Below are 24849 nucleotides of genomic sequence, written 5' to 3' on the forward strand. Positions count from 1 at the left end.
TTTTTGGTCAAAATTAGTAAAACTTTTATTTAAACTTTAATAAAATAAACAGACAAAAGGCAGCTTCATGCTGCCTGAAAAGAGCATGTGACCCCATGGACAAGTAAGATCCCCTCCTCTTCAGGTTTTACAACCTCTCTTCTTTCCCCACTTCTACCAAACAACCTTAGGGCCCTCCTGGGGACAGGGCTAGGGGCGAGTCCTGGGTCACTCTTTCCACCCTCAGTCTCTAAGGAGCCGGGTGTGGGGAAGGTCAGAACAAATAGATGATACCAAGAAAGCACAATCAAAAAACCAAATGGAAAAAATACCCATCTAGAATGAGATTAAAAATCAGGGTAGGAACTGGAAGGTCATTGGGGGTCATCTTGGAAGTGGCAGGGAAAGAATGAAAATAACTTGGTTTTGAACTCTCCCACCTTCCAGCTTCCAGCATCTCCAACACCCCCTCAGTTTTCCTCATCACTGTCGTCGGGGCTGATGGCTGGGCTGGTAAGGCTATAGGTAGGACTAGTTGGAGAATAGCCAGGTGAGGTGGGAGAGTAGGTAGAACCCTTGGGAGAGGTGGGTGAATAAGTTGGGCTGGTTGGCGAATATTTGGGGGAGGTTGGTGAATAGGTGGGGGAGGTAGGGGAATACTTTGGGGAGGTTGGAGTATAGACTGGTGAGGTTGGTGAGTAAGTAGGAGATGTAGGTGAATATTTTGGGGTGGTAGGAGAGTAAGTAGGGCTTGTAGGTGAATACTTGGGACTGGTGGGCGAGTACTTGGGGCTGGTGGGCGAGTACTTTGGGGAAGTTGGTGTATACTCTGGAGAACTGGGGCTATAGGAAGGACTAGTTGGGGTATACTTAGGTGAAGTAGGGCTATAGCTAGGGGAGCTGGGACTGTAACTAGGAGAGCTTGGAGTATAGGTTGGGGACTGTGGTGTATAGCGTGGACTTGAGGGAGAATAGCTAGGTGAGGTTGGAGAGTAGCTGGGGGAAGTAGGAGAGTAGCTGGGGGAGGTAGGACTATAGTTAGGGCTTGTAGGGGTATAGTTAGGGCTGGTGGGTGAGTAGCTAGGAGAAGTTGGACTATAGCTGGGTGATGTTGGGGTATAGTTGGGGCTGGTAGGTGAATAATTAGGGGAGGTGGGGGAGTAGCTGGGAGAGGTGGGGGAGTAGCTGGGAGAGGTGGGAGAGTAACTGGGAGAAGTGGGGGAGTAGCTGGGAGAGGTGGGAGAGTAGCTGGGAGAGGTGGGAGAGTAGCTGGGAGAGGTGGGAGAGTAGCTGGGAGAGGTGGGAGAGTAGCTGGGAGAGGTGGGAGAGTAGCTGGGAGAAGTGGGGGAGTAGCTGGGAGAGGTGGGGGAGTAGCTGGGAGAGGTGGGAGAGTAGCTGGGAGAGGTGGGAGAATAGCTAGGCGAGGTGGGAGAGTAGCTGGGAGAAGTGGGGGAATAGCTGGGAGAGGTGGGGCTATAATTGGGGCTAGTTGGAGAATAGCTGGGAGAAGTGGGTGAGTAGGAGGGAGAAGTGGGAGAATAGGAAGGACTCTGAGGGGTATAACCCCCTGGAGACCGGGGCTCATAAGCTGGAGATGTTGGTGAATAGCTGGGAGACATGGCTCCACCTGTGGGAAAGGAAACAAGACAGATGAGCATAAACAAAATGTTGACCCAGAATGGGTATTTAAAGATATAATCTTAGATCCTGATGTGCACACTCACCTGGTGAAGGGATATAAGGGCTTGAAGGGCCTGGAGATCCTGGGGAGCCAGGTGTAGGGGACCAGGCTGGGGAATACCCAGGGCTAAAGCCACTAGCATCTGATGCAGCACTAGGGGAGAAGCCAGCAGCTCCAGGAGTCATCCCACTCCCTGCATTCAGAAGGAAACACACCGCCACCCCCCCAAAAAAAAACTGAGGTTAGAGCCAAACAAAGTAAATTCCACAAATTCATCCATCAACCACTGCTCCCAGGCCTCTTTCCTCTCACAATTACCTCTCCCCCATTATTATCACTTTCCTAATTCATTCAAAATTAGATGATATTTTATATGGGGATCTGTTCTATTGGGTTGTGCACAGCCTAGAGAAATTCATTCAATCCTTTCTCTGGGTTAAAGTTACTCACCAACACTAGGGGACCAGGCTCCATAAGCAGGGGTGGCCCCCTGGTTCCAGGGAGTCATGGCAGGAGACATCCCCCCCATAGGGCTGGGGGCTGAGCCAAAGAACATGCCAGTAGCTGGTAAGAAACAGAATAAAAATGTCAGGTTCTGAAGGCCTGATGTCATTTCGGCCTTCTGACCCAAATTCAAGTGTCTTATGGTACCCCCAATAGAGTATCCCCAATACTCACGTCCAGCGGCTCCCAGGCCAGGAATGTTAGTGGGGATCTCCATGCCATATTTGCATTTCTCAGCATCCAGTAAAAGGTCAAAGCAGCCTGTTCCAGCAGGGGCCAGCTGGCCAAGCATGATATTCTCAGACACACCTTTCATGGGGTCACTCTCTCCATGGGCTGCAGCCTCCATCAGCACATCCACCTGACAAAAGGGCAAAGAGAAGGTTAAAAACACAGGACTGCCAGGACTGTCACAAAGCAGCCTAAGAGGTCCCAAGTCCAATCATCAACTCTAGACACTAAAGAGACTGGCTGTCCTATGATCTCTCTTCTTCCCTTTTCACAACTCTCTCACTACTTTCAAGACTTCCTGCCCACCCATCATTCCACCTTTCCCCAAAAGTATAAGCCATTACCGTCTCTTCAAAGGAACACTTCATGAGGGGTCCTGTATCTTGTCGGTTGACGCCATGCCGGGTAATGGCCATCAAATGCCCACGGCAGGTCATGGTATCACAAAGTAGGGCCAAATGGCGATAATTGACATATGACCCATCAAAGGAAATCACATGATAGAGTTCCCGCTCTAATGCCTTCCTCACAGCCTCAATGCCTAGCACCTGTTAGGAGACAGATAGTTAGGATTAAGAATTAATCATCTTGGGGCAGCTAATTAGTATAGTAGATAGAGCACCAGCCCTGAAGTCAGGAGAACTTGAGTTCAAATTTGGCCTAAGACACTAAACACTTCCTAGCTGTGTGACCTTGGGCAAATCACTTAACCCCAACTGCCTTAGCCCTCCCCCCCCAATTATATATCTTCACAATTTACCATTTCACTTGTATCTTTATGTCCCCATTATCTAGTACAGTGCCCAGCATACAGTAGGCCATTTAATAAATGCTTGTTGACTGATCAGTTACCTGGCTCTGTCTTGCCCTCCTTCCAAAGTGGTAACAAGAGACTCAAAACTAAAAAGAGACTCCTATGTAAATATCAATAAATGACAATTGGAATACTGAGTAGTCACAGGAGTGAAAAAGAGACAACACCTATTTCCTACCTCTTCTCTTCTTATCATGAAGATAAGGCATCCCTGAGGCAGGAGAATGGGGAAGTATGAAATAAAGGAGGAAGAGAAACGAGAGCATGAAAACCATTCGTAATAGGAGAAAAAAAAAGTTTCAGTCATGGCAAGGAGGAAGATTAGACTTTGGGATAATTTTCTAATGTAATGACATAGTTTGAAAGAAACCATAATCATATCTTTCCTGAAAGTTCCTTAATCGTCAAAGATTCAAGCCAATCCCAACAGAACGTCCTCACCGTGAAGATCTCCACAATATCGTTGGATGTGGTGCGTACAGGGTCCACGTCCTTCTCACTCAATACACGCATCAGACTCACTCCATCTGTTTCTAGAATCCATTCCTGAAGTGCTTTGAACTCTCCATCTTCTGTAATAATGATCTTCTTCTTATTGTCTGTCTGAGGCAAGTGCATGTATACCTAGAGAAAGAGGGCATGAGATTAAAAGGTGATCAGCAAGGAAAAAATAACAATAAGAAGTATATGCCTAAGGTAGAACCTTGCTGATTTGTTCGATGCCCTGCAAAGTCATATCTGTCAACATATTGGACTCAATGCAACGCAGAAAGACGTCATCATCCATCTTATCCACCACTTCTTCTTCCTATGGAAAGTATAAAAAAAAAAAGGTTAAGTTAGATCCAAATGTTCTGGTGTTATTCTAAACTTCAATCCTGATACCCAACTTTCTAAAATCTCCATGCAGGCCCACAGAACCCTTACTCTACTCAGAAACCTAGAGTTTCCTCAATCCTTGTTACCTCTTGCATCTTGTTCTCATCACTGTTCATGATTCGAATTCTGAGTACCAGCTTCTCTGCATTGTCATCATTGAAGATACAGTTTAAGTCATCACCAAAACCTGTTAATATAAAGATGTTTGGGGTTTACCTCCAATTTGCTTCTCCTATTTGCTTTTACCAATAGAACTCTTTGTCTCTAGAATTTCTTAAGTGACTTTTTTCACTCCTCTTCCTGTCCCTCTTTTTTCACAGAGCACATATAAAATTAGGTTTTCTTTTACTTTCTAGAATCCCATATCAAATGAAATGAATAACTAATTGTGGAGAAAATTGGAATGGGGCAAAAAACTGAAATAAAGAGGAAGAAACTAAAGAGTAGAAGAAACTATCTGAAAAAGAGCTAAGGAAGAAGATAAAACTAACATTTCAATTCCATAAGCAGGACTTGTAAAATTAAACAGAAAGATTAAACATCCTCTTTCAGACTAGAAGTCAATGCAAACAAAGCTCCAGGATCTCAAAGATAAGGATACTGTCTTCTACTTGGATGGGTCTAACCAGATTTCAGATGTCAGCAGCTCTAACTTTGAAAGGTAACAGGGTTGACTTGACCACTGCTTTCTATGTTTACCTGCATTTATTTTCTCTGCAATCTGCTCCATAGTCAATTTTCGATCTGTCATGTGTTTACGGTCCAGCTCTACTCGAAGCAACCAAGGTGAAATTCGAGCAACATCAAAGTCAGGCATCTCATAGTAGACATTGACCCATTCCTGATCCTCTGCTACTACTGTGCTTTGGGGATTAGGATCGTAGTAGATGGCAGTGTTCGCTGTCACCTTCCTCAAAGTTGTATGTTCCAGTCGGCACAAGATATCCTGGATAAAGTGTAGGCACATGGATGACTACATAACAGAATCATGGAACCCAGTTACCTACCACCAATGTGGAAAAAGAACGAGATACTCAAAGCCTAGAAATGTTATTACACAGAACCCATGAGTGAAGCCAACATCATATTTGATAAGTTCTACAATGGCCACCATTGTTGGAAGGAATTCCAAATGCCTTTCACAGCAGTTGGATTTTGCCATCCCTAGATTCCCAATCCTACCTTGGCTCTCTCAGCATCACGGGCAGATTGACCCAACAAGAACACAGTGAGTGAGGGTGTCTTAGGCTTCTTAGAAATGTTGATAAGTTCCTTGAGTCGGGGCACACCCAATGTTACATTCTTGGCAGACACACCAGCATAGTGAAAAGTGTTCAAAGTCATCTGGGTGGCTGGTTCCCCCAGGGACTGGGCTGCCAGAGCTCCCACCATTTCTCCAGGATGGGCCTGATGGATGAGAAAAAATCAGTGTGAACAGGATTAAATAAACTAATCCTTCCTTCATATCTCATTATCAAGTGAAGCAAGAGGATGTAGCTCTTCACTCCCTCTTCCCCAAATTCTTCAAGAAGCTGGGATAGAACAGAAAAAGTGAAGGGCTTAACAAATGAAAGCCTTCATAGTGTGTTCCCCAAGCATTGACAGCACATTTTTAGCACATGATCTTTTCTAAACAAACCTTCACTTGTGAAGTTGTTTGATACCCAATTGTAAAACTTTACATGTAGGCCCACTGAATATCATATAAACAAGTTCAACCCCATGCTTTAACTTATCTTTTTAGATCCTGTCACTTAGTTAACACACTTTAACACACTATCACTCCTAGCTTAGCATGATTTGTAAATTTGAGAAATATGCCTGAGCATACCTTTTTTTTTTTAAATAACAATGTACAGGGTACTCCACTGGAGACCATCTGCCATATTAACAATGAATCAATAAAAACTACTTTTGAGGTGACCAATTCTAAAGCCATTCAACTGTAATTTCATCTAATCAACACCTCTCTTCTCCACAAAGTTTTGCTGTTACCTATATCTCCAGCAAACACATACCAGAACCAGCTTAAGATATAACTGGAAATATTTAACAACAACAACAAAAAAAAACAACCAACACAGTAAAACACAGAAAATATTACATTTTAAAACTAAGTCAATATGTGGCCTGCAGGGATCCTTATGGATTAATTTTCTTTCTGAGTTTGATGCAATTGATTTACAATATGGGTCAGCAAACTATATCCCACTCTGGCCTACCACCTATTTTTGGACAGCCCTCAAGTTGGTTTTAAAGGGTTTTCCATTTTAAAATAAAAATTGTACCACGGACCATACAATAATAGGTGATGGGTCAGATTTGGGCTTCGCCTACAGGCTGCCAACAGTATTTTCCTTACCTAACCAAATTTAGTATTCAAAACAAAACAAAACAAAATCCCTCTTAAAAAAGGAAATAATTTTATGTTGTCATGAACTGCTCTTGATGAAGCTGTTTTTTGTAGTCATTGCTTCCTTCCTTTTTAGGATGTTTGCTGACCTTCTTGTTAGTTATCTATTCTAGAATTTTCTCAGTAAATCTAGTTTACTCTGTTCTCTTCCCCATTTTGGAAATTAGAACACATGTCCTTTGCCAGTCTTGTGATATACCTCTCTAGTTTTCCATGCTCTTTCAAATATTACTGACAGCTATTTAGCAATTTCATTTACATTCCTTAAGTACTGTAAGATGTCCTTCATTTGGTTTAAATATTGCTGTGTATTCTTACTCCTTGTTTATTTTGGTTGTCGACATAGACATTTTTATTTTGTCATTTCCCTTATAAATGGTCATTTTCCTTAGTAGAGCAAAAAAGTCCAATAAAAATGAAACCACCTTTATTGTTAGTCATATATGTACACTTATTTTGGAATATCTTTGATCATCCAAGATTTTTTTTTTTTTAAAAGCAGTCCAACAAAAGTGACCCAACATATTATCCAAATCAAACAGCATATGTACTATTCCACATATGTATCAATCCCTACTTTGGTTGAGGGAAGAAAGAGGAGTATATTGGGATATGAAGATAAAATAAAAACAAAGGATCTCAACTTTTAAAAAACCCCTTAAAATGTGGTTAAAGGAAAGCTTTGTTCTAGAAATCCCAAAGGACTTGACTGAGAAGAAGGGTAGCACTCACAATAGCCTGGTTGAATTTGGATTCAATCTCCCCTAGTAACCAGTCAAAAGCTTCCCCGCTGAGTCTGAACTCTTCTGCCATGCGCCTTGAGCACAGAGTAGAACGCAAGTGAATATTGAAGAGCAGTGTGGCATTTTCCTGTGCCTGACGACTCAGAGGGTCTTCTCCATTGACAATCACCAATTTCTTACTCAACTCCTTCACACCTGAAGTTTAAGAAAAAAGTAGAAGATCAAGACTGGGACACTGAACCCCAGCTCAACTTATTTATCTCTACTCTAATATCCCCATTTCTTTTCATGAGTCTAGACATCTGGTTTCACCACTCACCATCAACAACCTTGATTGGGTGCAGATCCGAGGGCAGGCGGGGGTTGATGTGGAAGATTTTCTGGGCATTCCAAATCATCCGCAGTAAGTTACATGGAAGAACCACCTATGGAGAAAAGGGTGGTGGCAAGATTGTCAACGAATTGAGCTAAGATTAGTTTGCTAGCCCTCAGCCAGATTCCTTCATGCCATATTTCCCCATTTCAACCTCTGCTCTCACCAAATGTGCCATGAAGCCACATCTTACCTTGCTGTCTCCAGTAGGGAAGATGACTCTCAGTACTTCCCTGTCCTCACGCATTCGCTCAAATTCACGCTCTAGCTCATTCTGGATGTGGGCATTGCTCAGCACATCCTTCACTAATTCTTCTTGCAAAGTACGTCGCAGTGCTCGCTCATTGGTATAGTCAAAACGGAACCTGTGGGGTAAAATCAAATACAAAGAGACTGATGTATCCTAGCCCTCAAGGAGTTACAGGGCAGACCACCCTAAAAGATTTTGGGGAAACTGGCATTATCGATACCCTGAGCATTCACTTAGCAAATTACTCTGCCCATATGAATAAAAGTTTATTTGTCCAACATCTTCCTACTGCATAGTAATGGCATGACAAACTGGAATTATCCTTATGCTAAGTGAGCTGTAAACTATAAGGCATAATGACTTAGGATTCCATAAGGAGGCACATCCCCCAAAGAGGAGGTTAAAGACACAGATGACACTAAAAGAAATTTTAAAATGCTCTTTAGAGAGAATGAACAGAATCAGGATGACCACCTGGTCATACATCAATATAAAGGAAATCAACTGTAACACTTCAGAACTCTGGTTAATAAATAGTCAATCTTCACTTCAAAAAGCTGATAATGAATCATGTTTCATGCTATCTAGAAAAGAGGTAATAAGACTAGAGATATGAAATGAGATACACCTTCAGACATAACCCAATGTATTCCTTTTCTTCTTGACTACTACTTATTACAAAGGAATGTGGGGAATTGTTTGTGACTGAACCTGTATTTTGTTGTTAAAGGGAGCATCTGGGTGAGAAAATCTCCTCTACCACTTAGGTTCTCAAAGAGTTGCCACTAAGGTTAAGTGACTCAGTCCAGTCCCTACATAATGGTAGAGGTACACTACACCATGCTGTCTCCAATGAAAGAATGATAGTGACACATTTAAAAAGTGTACGCGAGTTGAGAAATTATTCATAAAGAGATAAACACGCAGGAATTTTGTTAATATTGTTAAAATACCTTTAAAAAAGTGGATGTTACTTCAACAACAATACTATACGAGACTAACATATTTAATATGTATTGGTCTGGTCTACCTGCCATCTGGCTGAGCAGGTGGAGGGAAGGAGGGTAAAAGTTGGAATAGAAGGTTTTGCAAGAGTCAATGTTGAAAAACTACCCATGCATATATCTTGTAAATAAAAGGCTATTTAAAAAAATCCAATACTATATGAAGATCAATTCTGATGGAAATGGCTATCGTCAGCAATGAGAGGATCCAAATCAGTTCCAATTGATTAGTGATGAACAGAACGAGCTACACCCAGCAAAAGAACACTGGGAAATGAGTGTGGACCACAACATAGCATTTGTACTCTTTCTGTTGTTCTTCCGAAGTTATTTTTGCCTTCTTTCTAAATCTGATTTTTCTTGTACAAGATAAATGTATAAATATATATACACATATTGTATTTAACATATACTTTAACATGTTTAAAATGGATGGGACTGCCTGCCATCTAGGGAAGGAGGGAAAAAGTTGAAACAGAAGTTGTTTGCAAGGGTCAATGTTGAAAAATTACCTATGCATATGTTTTGTCAATAAAAAGCTGTAATAATAACTTTTTAAAATGGGTGTTAAAACAAGTTGTTTCATATATAATCCTCTTTTCTCCTGGACTTTGTACATTAAAATGTTCATCATGTTTGTTTAAATTCAAAATAAAAGCAAAACAACAAAAAAAACACAAAAGGCACTCTAAAATAAAGTATTACTTCATTCCATGCCATTCCAATGTCAGGAACATTAGAATCCTGTTACCACTAAGACCTTCATTTACTCACTTTTTTTCAAAAGCCTTATTGGAAGGCTTGAGGGTTGCCAGATTCTGGAACTCAACACTTTCACCAGCCAGTCCATCTTCACCATAACGTAACTGTACCACTTGGTTGATAGAGTTGCGTACTGTTGCATCATATTTCACCATTACAGACTCCATTGATTTGATCAGACGTCTCTGGATGTAGCCTGGTAAAGAAGAGATTTTTCTTCTTGACTACTGCTTAGGAATGTAGGGAACTGTTGGTGACTGAATCTGTATTTTGTTGTTGTTGTTGATAAAATAGGCCAAAGGCAGAACCAGCCTATGTGCTTAGGGACTCAATTAACCATAACCAAGTATGATAGTGTTTCTATTACATCTTTCCATTAGGCTGAGATTAGAATAGAATAATTCATCCTCAAGCCTCCCCAAAGCAACAAAAAGGGCATATTTTTGTTCTATGTTGTTATATGAAATCCACAGTTAAGCAAAAGGTTCAAGTCACCTCTGAAAAGTCCATGAAAAAGGACTGCTGGGAGTCCCTGGGTGGAAAAAAAATTGGGGAACTTCAGTCTGCCTCAAGATTTCTGGATTAATTGAAGGGCTCACCAGTTTCAGCTGTCTTGACAGCAGTGTCAATAAGCCCTTCACGCCCACCCATAGCATGAAAGAAGAACTCGGTGGGTGTGAGACCAGCCAAATAGGAGTTCTCAACAAAGCCTCGGCTCTCAGGACCATAATCATCTTTGATGAAGTGGGGAAGGGTCCGATGTTTGAAGCCAAATGGAATCCGCTTGCCTTCTACATTCTGCTGTCCCACTACTGCAATAACCTGAGTATTGAGTAAAAAAAAAAGAGGTTACCTTCTTTTAAGAATAAGGATGTTCTATAAAGGACTGCTTGCCATCTAGGGGAGGGGGTGGAGGGAGGGAGGGAGGGGGAAAAAAAAATCGGAACAGAAACGAGTGTCAATATAAAGTAATTATTAAATAAAAAATTAAAAAAAAAAAAAGAATAAGGATGTTCCACTTCCATCTTTAATCCCAAGTTTTTCCCTTTTCCTCCAGCTGCCTGTGTTTTGTCTCTCTACCTTATATCAATACAGTTCTGTTACTTAGGAAGAGAAAAAGTATTTCCTCACCTGGGAGATATTGATTTTGGAACCCTTTGCTCCTGATACAACCATGGACTTGAAATTATTGTACTCGGACAGGGACTTCTGGGCAGAGGAGCCAGTCTTATCTCTTGCATCATTAAGGATTCGGTTCACCTGATTTTCAAATGTTTGTCGAAGAGTGTTTCCTGGTGTTGGTTCTAGTTCATTATTATGTGCCTTCTCGATCACCTGAGGAAATTTTTTTTAGGATTTTGGAAATAAGAAAGACAGGGAATTAGGGATATGAAGAGATGCCCTGGCTTTCAAAACAAAACAAAACAAAAAAACCCCACAACACCCCACTTCTCCATTTATCTTTTCCTCCCTCATTTTTCTCCTTTAACCTGACTCTAATGCTTGACATCCCCGTCATTTCCATAGACTCACTTCTTTCTCCTCTTCTCTTACCTCTATCACATCTTGCTTGGCTTTCTTGATGGTGTTTTGAATGTCCTGGTAGGTCTTGGCATCAGCGATGGAGTCCCCAATGCCAATGGTATGACCTAAGGTTCATGAGTAATATCAGAAACAGTTTCCCCACATGGGGCAGATATGAGCTATACAGTCTGAGGAGTCAGTATGAAGGATTCTTTTAAGACTTCAGATGGGTATGGAACCCAGGAAGAAGCTGAGAAGAAAGAGGTATATAAAGAGAACTAATAGCAAGGAGTGGGAAAGATAGCATTAGATAAAAAAAGCACTGGTTGGGGTACTGCCTCCTGCTCTCCATCCTTACCTTCTATAAGAAGCCAGTTATTGATGACTGTCTGAATGTTGGAATAAAAAAGACGGGTAGTGTCATGGCCCATCTCTAGGTACGAGATGTGGACAAGTGAGCCAGCTGATGTGCCCAGAGATTTCTTGCACAGAATACCCATGATGAGCTCTCCATTCTCCACTACCACCTAGGAACAAACCAGTCACTTAACAATTTGGTCTCCTACATTTTCAAGCCCCATACTTTTCATGAATCACAGTATACTTGGTCTCACCTTAGTGTCCCCAGGAGAGATGTGCTTGTAAGGGCCACTGTCTTCATCATCAGGATGAGTGCTGTGGGTTCGGATACAATTGATGTGCCCAGGCACTATAAGGGAGAATATCTGTTTTCCTGTCCACAAAGGTCGGGGTTTTAGGATGGCTGGTTGGGGTACCTTTCCATCCCATGTTGAAAGGAACATTAAAAGGTTCATCACTTCTCCCTGTGAGAGAAGAGTAAGATCCAAGAATTATCTAAGGTTTTAATCCACAGGTCTAGAACCCACAAGCTTTACCCCAAATTTCTGGGCTTTTCAATTATATCAAAAATAGGCAATCTGAACAAGGGCAGTAATCAAAATTAATAACTGTCTGCTGACAAAAAGCCAAACAAGAAGGGAAAGAAGAAGTAGTGATCGTTTTAAGCTCAAGATCGATTCAATTCTTTTAAGTTCAGGCCTTTTATTTTCAAGGCAGCTCACCCTCTCTAGGAAGACATCTCTCTTGGTGAACTTTCGCACTGCTGTAAGGGTATCTTGTACAATGCCCATGACAGGTCGGTTGCTCTGAGGTGTAACAATCATTCGGGGCACCATGGCCAGTTCCTGGATCTCTGCTCTTGTCTCTAGAGACTGTGGTAAGTGTAGATTCATCTCATCCCCATCAAAGTCTGCATTGTAGGGCGTTGTCACACTGGGGAAAACACGGATTAAATATTTAGATTAGGCCCTAAGCAAAGTACTCTAACATTTTTCACCATTCCTAATTTCTCTACTGGATATAAATGTCTGATCCTTGGACTGACCTGAGATTCAGGCGAAACGTGGACCAAGGTAAGATGCGGACCCTATGACCCATCATAGACATCTTGTGCAGTGTTGGCTGCCGGTTGAAGATGACAATGTCCCCATCACACATATGACGCTCTACCTGAGGAAGAAGGTGGGAAATTTGTCAATAAAACAGCATCATTCTAATATCCCTATAGACTCATGCTTTTTCCTTCATTGTACTTCATTCATTCAGTTCTGTCTCCTTCATCTCTATCACCTATTACTCATAACGACTGTCTAACCCTAGAATTTCCTAATATGCTTAACATGTCACTAGGTGACACAAAGTAATTCTCAATAACTTTCTAGCACTATGAACTATGGGAAATAGGGCCATTTCTATAAAGCATTCCAGTTAAGTTGAGGAAAATGACAGAGGCATCCAAGTACCTTGTAGCCAGTTTGCAGGTGAAGGTCACTAGGCTTGGGGTGGAAGCGCAGATCAATGCGGTCACCATTATCTCGGATGATATATTTGGCTCCAGGGTACTGGCTGTTTCCCCTCCGTACCAGCTCTTGAAGTCTGAGAATAGGGGGAGATATGGCTCAGATCTAAATGCCTCTCTGCTCTCTATCAAATAAGATTTCCCTTTCCTAAGGATACCCCCATTGTCTAAAAGAATACCACTAACACCTCCCTAATTCCATATGCTTTTGTCTCTATCTCTGTCCCTAGTACCAGATCCATCCTTGTCTTTGCCCCTAAAAAAACACACGACTTAAGTCACATTGGACATTGACAAGATTCTTAACATGTTCTTGAGCATTTATTTTAAAGACCCATGATCCTAATCTTCCATAACTCCTATGATCACACCTGTCAATGTTGAAGGGGGTGACAATTTCTGCAAAGGTCATGTTGGCAGCAATAGAACGAGGTACGCCTACTTGGTCAATGGAAAGGTTAGGATCAGGCGTGATGACTGTTCGAGCTGAGAAGTCCACTCGTTTGCCCATCAGATTACCACGGACTCGACCTTCTTTGCCCTTCAAGCGTTGTTTCAGGGATTTCAGGGGCCTACCTGACTTCTGCATTGCCTGGAAGGAAGAGATCAAAGTAGGGAGAATGAATATAGCAATCCTTATTATCTCTCAGTTCCTATGTCTTAGAAGTCCTATGTTCTGTGCTTCCTTCCTCAGTAATTAAGCTCTTTGCCGACTTCATCCAGTCATTTCTAAATTCCTTTTGTATAGTCTCCCAAGGTGATGTGCTTTACTCACTCTAGGCAGGCCAGGCAGCTCATTGTCCACCATGGTGGCCACGTGAAATTGCAGCAATTTCACATCCTCAGCAATCACATGAGCTGCTGCTCCATTCTGTTCATTCCGCCTCAACTGATTGTTGATCTTCACAATGTCAGCCAACTTGTGTGTCAGATCATCCTAGAGAGAAGAAGTACAGGCTTAAGGCTTAAGGGGACTCAGGCATTAATAGGCTCTCTTACCACTTTTTTTTCTCCCTGCTCCTCCTTTCCTATAACATTCTAACCTGGTTACGGGCAGAGCCCTGCATAACGACAGCAGGCCGCACTGAGAGAGGGGGAACAGGGAGAACGGTAACAATCATCCATTCGGGTCGAGCATAACGTGGTTCCATTCCTAAAACGAAACATTCTTCATCTGAAATTCGCTTGAAAATTTCATGTACACGCTCAGGACTGAGGAGGATTTTCTTTTCCTGTGAGTCCTCATTGACATGCTTCCATTCTGCATACAGCTCCAATCCAGTGCGCCGAATTCGAGGTTGGTATCTCCCACATCCACCGTGGCCCTGCAGGGGGAAGGAGCATTAAAATGGGCTAGATACAAGTGACACTAACCTATCTTTTCTTCTGGGCCTATGACTATCCTGTTTTGTTATTCACCAGTCTCACTATTTTCCCCCTTTCTCTCTGGATTTGTCCTTCCCCTATTCCTCATTATTTTCTTCCTCCATATACAGTTAGCTACATCCCGTCTCTTCTCTTTTCCCAAAGCCCTTTCTTCCTTCAGGGTCCTCAGAAAATAGCTGTTACCTTCTCTTTGGTCAGATCTTCATCACCTTCAGGCTGTTCTACTCCAAATTTATTGTCCATTTCCTCGCCTCCCTCGCAGATATTCTTGCCTTTGCAGAGGTCATAGACATGCGTGAGTCTTTTCTTTGGTTGTCCTTTTGATTTACCCAATATATCTTTGATTTTTGGATTGTTCTAAGATTGAAAGAGCAAGGTGGTCAAGGGACTGCATTGTCATCAACCTTCTCCACCCTTGCCGCCTTTGAGCCCACTCCCCTACTCACTGAGTCCACAAGCAACTTGGAACAGAAGAAACAGACACAGCGCAGAACTTTCATTGTCTTCACCAAGAAACCCACATGGAAAACAGGTTTAGCCAGCTCAATGTGCCCAAAGTGGCCTGGACATTCTGTCATATTTCCTGTAGAACCAGATAAACTCAGCCTTTTCAATTCACTTTAGTTTTACCAAAGGCCTTTGAAAATCCTCAGCCTTCATTTTTCCCCCAACAACCTATATACATACACAGCCTAGTAAGATCCCTTTTCTTTTAAACACTCAGTTCCTGATTTCCCACAACTTGCCTGCACATGTCTGACAACGTCCTGTCCGCTCAATCACTCCTTGTCTGGGATCCATCAGTCCCCCAAGTTTGGGGCGTCCCCCCTCTGTTGTCTCAGGATACTTGATGCCACCTTCTGTCACAGACATTCGTTTCTGGGGGGAAGATAGAAAATTAATTAATTAGGATATCTGGAGTTCTGGAATTCCTGAAGTAAGGGCGGACAGATGTATCAATACACAATTTCTGTATTAGGTTCTTTAAAGTAAATGGGACCTGGGACCTGAGAGAAACGAATAAAGCACTGATTAAGCACTCACTAATTGCAAGGTACATAAAAAGGATAAAAACTGGTTAAAAAAAAAAAAAAAAGGCCAAGCCTTAGCCCCTTCTCTTTAGGTGAGAGAGAGTTATCTAGGAAAGTCTCAATAAAATACAATAGTCAGAAACTATTAGTCACCATTAAACCTAAGGACTTGAACACATCAATCTTTACACATTTATTGTCCTTATGTTGAACCAACTCTGAATTCCTTGTTTATATGCAACCTAATCATATTGTACTAATATAGTTGTTTTAGTCTATTTGCTAATATTTAAAATTTTTGTGCTAATAATGCACATTAGGATTATTGTTAAGATTTTATTTTGTCTCTCATTGGTTTCGGTATAAAGAAACTATTACAGCAAAGACTTTAATAACTGGAATTCTTTTTAGAATGCCCAACAGACTATTTTTGTAAATCCATGTAGTCCTGAAGTTTCGCCCCCTTTGGGACTTGACTTGTAGCTTGTCCAATTTTTCTTTAAATAGTAGACTTCTTTCCTTTATCTGAGTATTTTTCTTAAATTTTTATAAGCATGCATTCATTTCCCTTGAATTATCTGTTTTGTTAGCATGTAACTGAGCAAAATAGTTTGACAATTTTATTTCCTTTTCACTTGTTGTGAATTCTCTTTGTCACATTATAATTTGCTTTCCCCCTCTGTTAAACAATCAGATTAATTTAATCTACTTTATTAGGTTCCATTCCTCATCCCTAAAAACTCCTTTAAAAAAAAAAAATCAATTCTGTGGGGTTTTTTTTTTTGCTATCAATTTTATTATTTCTTTAATTTGCAGAATTTTAATTCTTAGTTGAGATGTGTATAGGGGAGCTGATTTGTTCAGGTTTTTAAAATTTTGTCCAAATCATTGATTTATTCTTCCTCTTTTCTAAATGAAACATTTAAATACAAGATTTGTCCTAAAAAATGTTTTTTAGCTGTATTTATTATGTTTTGGTATGACATCTATTGTTATTTTCTTCATGACATTTTCTTGTTTTTATTAATTTTTTTTGACCCACAAATTCTTTAGAATGTTAATTTTTATTTTAAATTCCTTTTAAATCTTAGAGACTTACAATTTCTAATTTTTCCAACATAAGAGTCAGGTTAATTTTGTAGTTAGGTTTTTTGAAATTTATAAAGAGATACAGTAAGTTTCCCCTCTACTATAGTTATACTTCTTCCAATTCCATTAATTTTTCCTTTAGGTACTTAGATCTTATTAGTATTTTAAGTACTGATATAGATTCATTATTTATGGTGCCTTAAGCAAAAAAAGCAGATCTTTTTGCCAAGCCTTATCTGAAATCATGATTACCTGTTTTTTTTTTAATTTTAGTTCAGTTAAAACATGAAATGATTTTGTTTCAGTAGCTCATTTTAACTATATATGAATTTTTTCCAAATATGTTTTATAAATACATTATCAAGATTAAAGTCCAAGATACCATAAATGGTTTTGATTGTTGTAGTCTATTTCTTCCATTCAGTTCACTTGTGTTTTTCTTTTTACTCCTACCCTTTTTTTCCACAAAGAAGGTGGCAACAGAATTTGTCTGATACTTGAGCTTTTAAGTCAGTTGGCTCTTTCTTGGTCTACTGTAGCTCTTTTTCTTTTGGCTTGACCCTGATCCCAGGTTTTTATTTTCTATCCTTGACACCTATCCCTTAACACTCCTCTATAACACTAGTTTCTTTTGTCAATGAATACTATTCCCTTGAAAATCTTGCCCTGTTATTCTACACCTTTCTCCTGTTCTCTCCTATTTTTAAGTTTAACATATTTCTATATTAAGATCTTTACATGTATGGTAGAGTGATGATGGGGGGTGAGAGGGAGGGAATGACTTAATTGTGTTCAGTACTCTCTCATGTACTTGTTATATTTTCCCCCCTAGATTAAATAATCTCATATCCTTCCCATTTCTAGCTTCTAGTAGTTTCCTTTTTCTATGATCTCTTTATATAGTATGATTTTTTGTAGACATTTGTTTCTTAACCCTCTAATAGCATATAAACAACTCATTCTTGCATAGCCCCTCCCAATGAAAAAAAAAGTATGTTTCTCTTGGCTACTATGTACTTACTCAGTTCTAACTTCTTCATCAGGAATGTTTGGAAATCCTTTCTTTAAAGGTGTTCAATTTTCTTTCCTTGGCCTGGAGTCCAGATCAGTTGTTTTTAAAAATATTGTATTATGTTTGAGATTCTCTCTTTTTTTTCTTCCTTTGTTTTGGTCTTACTAAGTCGTTTTGGTCCACTCTATTTTCAATGTATTCAAGTCTAAAGTTTTCCTACCACTAAGGTGTCAATTTTCCTCCTTTCCTCTCTTCTGGGTACTGTTATAATCTTCATGGTCAGGTGTTTTTTTTTTTTTTTTTCTTAGAGGTTCTACCGGGAATTGTGGGGTTGTTACTCCTCAAAGTTTACCCCCTGGATATTTTAGTCCAAGGGATTTCCAAACAGAAATCTAGGTTTTAAGTGATTCACTAATCTCAACAACCTCAGTATCTAGATTAGGGGAATTAGCTTTCTGCTCCACTGAATGGCAAGGACAATCTCTGGTTGTTCCTGAATGTGGTAGCTAAGACCAGAACTGTCCCTCCTTCTGTAGTAACTATTTGGCCTTGTCTCCTGGTGTGTAGGCCCAGGTCCCCTGGATGCCACTTAGGTTCCTCAGGGGTTTCCTGGTAGCCACTGTAATTTCCCTGCTGCTGTAAGAACTCCCAGGCTATACATCTGTTTTAAGAGGGACCCCTCATCTATTACTATAGGACTTAGGGTGTCTCCCTCACAAGGATCAACTATAGTGCATCTTTTTTTTTTTTCCTTTTGCTAAGAAAGTGTCTCAAGGATTGTTCCCAAGCTTGGTTATGCTCTGGACTTCCCTCTTGCCCCAACCTCCTCCATGTTGAGTTTCTACCTAACAGTTCACTTCACCCCAGGATGATTGATCTCTGCCATTTTTCCATGCATGCTAAGTGAAGTGTAGAGGTAATTATTCTTTTTCAAATTAGTGCTTAAAAAAAAAAAATTTATTTTCCAAATACATGTAAAGATATTTTTCAATATCCATTTTTGTAAAACTTTGTGTTCCAAATTTTTCTTTCTCCCTCCCTTGCCTTCCCTCTTTCTATGACAGCAAATAGTTTCATATAGGTTAAACATGTGCACAAATTGGTATCTTTTTAAAGCTTTAATGGGATTGGGATGTGTATGATGTATACAATGCAGGTAGGCAGTACAGTGGTCTCTTTCCCACAATACCTCCTCTTTGATTTTATCATTATTCTTTCAGGTACATTTTGAAAAAAAAATTTTTTGTAAACAATGGAACTTAAGTGACTTGCCCAAGGCTATATAGCTAGTGTAATGTGTCTGAGGTCACATTTGAATTCAGGTCCTCCTGACACCACAGTCAGTGCTCTATCCACTGTCCCTTTATATAATCTTTATTGGATTATTTATAGGAGATTAGGGATATCCTAACATCCTGCCATCTTCTCATAATTCCTAAATAAACAATTTTTAATTATAAAATATAATATACAACAAATTGAACATTATCCAAATTACTTTTGATTAGAGAACAAATATAATTTTGACAGAATAATTTATTCTGTTTACTTATAACTTTATTGCCATTAATCATTTTATATAATTACAGTCAATGTGTATATTGTCTGATAATTCTGCTATCATTGCTATAAATTACTTTCTATAACTCTTTCCCCACATTTTGTTGTATCCTTCACATTGGCCACTTTTTTAATGGCACAATGGTATCCCACAACCTTGACCTGTTCAAAATTTACTTCTACAATCACTGAATGAATATATAAGCCTATATATATTCATAGTTTTTCACTATCAGAAATGAAGCAGTTGTAACTAAAACGTTTGTATAGTTTTTCCTCTCTCCTGAAAATATTTTTTTGGTCATCTTGTAAGGAACATTTATAGAAAAACCATCATGAAAATATCTGAAGATGACAACACATGAGAAATAAGGAGGTGGAGAAATTTTTTGAGAAATTTAATTAGAACCTCTAAATTAAGTCAACACGTTTTCTAATAGTGACTTCATTCAAAAGCAAGACTATCAAAAATATGAGGGAAAAGTTAAGGAATAAGAAATCAAAGAGGTCAAAAGTTTCTAGATGATAGAGAAGGAATATAGATCCATGCCTATATACTATGATATCTTTGAGAAGATAATTGGAAGGTGCTAGGCATGGATGAACACCAAATATCATCACAAAAAATGAAAACAGATTAAATCTTGACAAATAATTAGTTACTGATATGAGAATTATTTCCTATTAGCTATCTTTGTAGAGTTGGACCATCAATTTATTAGAGCAAAGATTAAAATCCATTCTAAAGTTCATGAATAAAAAAGACAAGTAAAATAAATTCTAAAATTCAAGAATAAAAACAGGTGAAGCTGAGCTGATTTTAATTTAACATATTTTTCTGTTAAGAAAAATGGGAAGAACAGATATTGCTAAGTTTAACCAATGTAAATCAATTAGCACAAAAGAGCCTAGAAATTGAATCAGATAACAAACATTTGATTTCCTTGCCATGCAGAAACAAGAGTAACATTGGCTCCCAATAAAAACATTTTAAGATTCCATGGAGGAAGGTTGTTAAGTAGTATCGTTTCATAAAACTACAAGAATCAGTGGAGGGGAAAAAGTTTACAGAAAGTTTAGAGAACCAATGCAGAAAAAATATTTTAGGGGCAATATTGAATGAAAAACTAGAAGAAAAGTTTATTTTTTTAAATGGGAAAGAGCTATAAAGATTTTTATAATAAACTATTTTTTTCATCGAAGAACCTGGGTCCAAGACTTAATATAATCACTACCTTCAACACTTCTGCTTAAGGAAGAGGAAGGATACTAACAAAAAAAAGTTAGGAAGAACACTTAGCCTGGAGACTGAGTATACTCAGAATAGGAAGAATACAATTCAGAGTTGAAGATCAACACTCAAGCAAAAATTAGATACCAAAAGGCTTAGAAAATGATCTGAGGTCTTGTTACCAAAAGAATGTGATAGAGATTAATTACCCTTGACCTATATACGCAGAAGAATCCAAAAGGAAGAGGGAGTCTCTCTATACACTATGAGGTCATACAGATGTTTCTGTTTGCTGATGACATTGTGCTAATTGTGGAAATATTTTCTAAATGAGATGATCCACAATTCAAAAAGTTCACCCTACCTGTTCATAAATAGGAAAAAACAAAAGAATTGCTTAGTACACATAGCAAGTTGGGCTAGAAATTAACAGAAATTGCAGTTCTTCTCCAAACTCCTCCCTGAAACCAGTGTCTATCTTTTAAAAAATAAGATGGTGATAGAATGTATGATTGGGACAGGTCCAAAGAATTAAAAAGGGGAGACCTAAAAAGGTAACAGAGGTGAGTAGGCTACTTTAAGCATAATCACTAATTGAAAATTAAGCAGCTATGTAAATTCTTAGGTTGTCTACTTTTGATATCATTAAATTGTATTTATATGCGGCTTCCCTGCCTCCATGTTCACTAGAACTGAAATGTTCTTATTTTCCTTCTTCCGTGACTGAAATCCTACTTTAATCCACATCGCCCATGAAGCCTTCCCTGATCCTCATCCCCACACTAAATTTCCCAACCATAATTAGTACTTTTGCTGAATATTTTATATTCTAGAAATTCCTACATAGAGGTAAGATTTTTGTGATTCCTTCACAGGAGTATAAGTTCCAAATCTGTGATTTCATTAGTGTGAGGAACTCTAATAGGCATCTTTTTCTCTGAAGAGCATCAGTTCCTTTATTACTAAATAGTAGCTTGGAGATTAAGTGATCTGCCTATGATTATAAAGCCTGTGTCAGAAGCAGAATTTGAATCCAGGTTTTCCTGTGCTTCTCAGATCTTGCCTTACCTAAATTTTAAATCTCCCTCACAGACAACTCTGCTCCATCCACAATTCTTATATAACAGATACTTTAATTTATAAAATCCAGCAATATATAAATACACATATTGTGTCTCCAACAGCATATAAACTCTTGAGGGAACCATTTTTTTATTTTTGTATCCCCAAAATCTAGCACATAGAAGGAACTAGAAATTAATGATTAATCCTTTGTTCCCAGAGAAGAGATACCATGAAGAATAAGAATCAATGATAAATGGTGCCAACTCACAAATCCCTGGTCCTGGTAGGCTAACATGGTCTAGGTGTGCTGCCCTGTCCTTACCTGCCCCCTCTTTTCCCCAGCTTCAGTTTAAGTGTCCCTTTTTCTAAGAGACTGGAAAGAATTACATTTTTTTGGAAACTGTGTTTAGTGTTTTTAAGGATCTTTGAGGGTTTCTAGTTAGAGTGAAGGGTTCTAGACTTTCCTCTTTTCCTATCTATGAGAACATGGCCTCCCTCCATCTCCAAAACAGATTAGTGACTAAACTTGTAAATAAACTGGAGGTGCATGAAAAACATTTGAATACTGGAGAGAAGTAAGAAGACACTTAAGGATGAGGTGTTTTTCACCAGAAAGATGCTGACGCTTTAAGGAGAGAAGAGTGAATGGAAAAAGAGAAGGGAGTGTGAAATGGAAAAAGAGAAGGGAGTGTGAACAGAAGTTTGAATTCAAGCTGAAATGGATTCCTCATCATCAATTCACACAGTTATCAGTTATGCAGATCTGCCCATCCTTGTACAACACTTATCTTTCCATTAATTTGAGCTTGTGACGTTATGAGGGTACCAGAATCTGAGATCCTGCAATTGGGCCACACAAAACAGTCTAGATTAAGAGATAAAAGGGCACATCAGAGGGCACCTAGACCTCATTTTACAATGAAGAAACTAAGCCAGAACAGTTAAATAATTATCTAAATAAATAGATAATTAAGATTTGATCATGTCATTTCCCTATACTTCAAAAACTCCAATGGTTCTCTTAATTTCAAGGATCAAAAAGTAAAAATTTCTGTTCTGCTTTTTAAAATCTTCAAATCTGGTCCCCATCTATTTCCAGCTTTCTAGTTATTCCTTTTCTCCCGAACTCTTCAATCCAACAATCTGGCATTCTGACCCCAAAGGTCATCATTTCTTTCCTCCATATTTTGGACTGCCCATCCTCATACCTGGTATGTAATCTGTCTCTCAATTTAAATCTCAGAAAAATCCCCACTCAAGATATGAAGTTCAAGCATGAAGCATTTCCTAATTACCTGTCCTTCTCTTTTTAACCATCTTTATGTGCCACATTCTTACACATAGACTTGTCTCCCCTATTAGAATGTAGGCTCCTTGAGAGCAGGGATTTTTTTTTTTTTTTTTTTTTTTTTTGCTATCTATTACTCTAATAGCACAGAGTAGGATGTTAAGTAAATGCTTGAATAGAGGACTAAGGACCACACGCTTCCCCTTTGTCTTCTGATTCCTAGAGAATTCCCAAGTCATACAGCCAATTATTTCTAGTGAAAACTAGAATAGATTTTACAGAGTTTTAAGATTTAAAAAATGCTTCATATTCTTTAGCATCTCATTCTTGCAACAATCCTTCAGTAAATAGAATATCTACCCATAATATCAACTCTATTACAACCTGTATCTTAAAAATTTGCTTGAGATTCTGAAGTTAGATAATTGACTTGTCCATTATCACAGTTAGTTTAAAGAGGCAGGGCTTATGAGGTGTCTTTTTGAATTACATTGTAGTTCAGAGATTGCCCTGACCCCAGAACAGTGTTAGTGGCAATTATTAGGGCTAAAGGAACTGATTCTTGACTCCAAAGCTAGCCTTCTAGGTAATACTGCCTCTCAAGAGGGAAAAAACCAAACCAAACCACAGTTTTATTCCCATTTTAGAGAAATCATCCAAGACATGGGATTCTGGGCAATCTGGATTCTTGGAAAAAACTTTATTAATGCCTGAAGAAGATATAGACCTAGAATGCTTCTCTTTTAAACTCTCAAACATCTCAAAGACACAATTCTCCACTATCAATTTGAAGACATTCTTCTCTTATAGAAGTCTCTTATTAAACAGGACCAATGTTGTCTCCTTGATCTTTTGGGGGCTCTGCTCCAAGTACCAACTCAGCCCATGACAGCAGTTACAGCAATTTTATGGATTCAAATCTCCATCATTTTTTCAAACCCCAACTTACTAACTTCAACACACGACAACCCCTTTCTCCAAAAGCTAATCAAGTAATACTAACAGATGCGGCATGAGACTCATTGCAACCCAGACACTCAGTTCTGAGAATATGTTTCCCAATTTAACAGTTAACTTTACAAGCACATTTCATCCCACCAACCAACTTTAGAAGAACTGCGCAGCCCTTCAACTTGATCAAGTCTTTGATGCAATATTTCCTGGGCTGAAATAAAACTACTTTTATGGCAACTCCCGTGCTTTGCAGCAAATATATTAGGGTTTCCATAAAAGGCAATAACATGTTTCAACATATGCCCCGCCACAACCCGAGGCTAGGTCCCGAGTAAGAGGTGTTGCTTACCAGTTCATCTGGACTGAGGACTCCGAATTGCACGCGCTTGATAGTTCGTAGTGGGCATGCGCTATCCCCAGAGGGAGGTCCCCCACCGTGCATGGCTGAGGCAGGCCCGCCGCGCAGGCGCAAACCTCCCTACAAAAACCCGGCGCTGCCTCTGCCTCGGCGCCCAGTACCCGCTGGGGCAGCCACCGGGTAAGACCTCCTGGGGTCGCGAGGAAATGCCAGCAGGCGAGGGAAGGAGGACGAAAAGGACCTAGGAAGTACGAAAAAAAGCAAAAGGAACCTTCTCTCCTTCCCTTTTCCAGGGCTTTTACCTCCCTCCCCCAAAAAAATGCTTTTAAGGGGCTAAAGAAAAATCCTTGGGACAGAAAAAGGAAATATTAAATAAGTAACCGGGCTCCTTAACGGCCGAAGCGACAGCAGTTTGTCTCTTCGCCTTCCGGGAGACCATTCCTCACCAACCGTCCCAGCCGCGCTCTCAGCGCTTCTGAAGAGAGCGCCCCAGAGCACCATCCTTTATAGACTCGGCCCCTTACTTCCCCCGCCCCTTCCCTTCCCGCCCTCCTTTGCGCCAGGAGGCCGTAAGCGCTGATACGTAGGGGGCACGTGCTTTGGACGTTAAGCCTCTCTTTCCGGGCCACTCGTCTTCCTTCTGGATAATATTAAATTGAAGGGGGAGGAAAGAACTTTTTGTAGTTTCATTGTGGCTACCTCTACCCCCGTCCCTGCTTCTTCTTCCAATTAATAGTTAACCTTCCATATTTACAATATAAAAGACCAATGGATACCATTTTTTTCCTACTCTGGAGCACTGTTTTATCTTCATTGAATCGCACCTACTTCCTCTCACC

At 39.7% G+C, this 24849-nt stretch overlaps 1 protein-coding gene across 1 annotated transcript; it reads right to left on the reverse strand.

Annotated features, from left to right (window-relative positions):
* POLR2A (RNA polymerase II subunit A) lies at positions 1–24564 on the reverse strand. Its single transcript, XM_051995814.1, has 29 exons — positions 24002–24564; positions 15169–15301; positions 14869–15005; positions 14606–14779; positions 14080–14361; positions 13812–13973; positions 13408–13628; positions 12981–13113; positions 12563–12687; positions 12240–12450; positions 11772–11981; positions 11516–11684; positions 11188–11282; positions 10765–10968; positions 10233–10455; positions 9646–9829; positions 7811–7982; positions 7564–7669; positions 7234–7439; positions 5271–5495; positions 4788–5034; positions 4175–4275; positions 3913–4017; positions 3651–3833; positions 2740–2943; positions 2339–2525; positions 2111–2224; positions 1704–1853; positions 1–1606 (listed from the first exon to the last, which is right to left on the reverse strand). The coding sequence occupies exons 1-29, from the start codon at positions 24092–24094 to the stop codon at positions 450–452; spliced, it is 5913 nt and encodes a 1970-aa protein (XP_051851774.1). The 5' UTR covers positions 24095–24564; the 3' UTR covers positions 1–449.
* Between the last annotated feature and the right edge of the window lie 285 nt (positions 24565–24849).

The sequence above is a fragment of the Antechinus flavipes genome, chromosome 4, assembly GCF_016432865.1.
Source record: "Antechinus flavipes isolate AdamAnt ecotype Samford, QLD, Australia chromosome 4, AdamAnt_v2, whole genome shotgun sequence".
Lineage (NCBI taxonomy): Eukaryota > Metazoa > Chordata > Mammalia > Dasyuromorphia > Dasyuridae > Antechinus > Antechinus flavipes.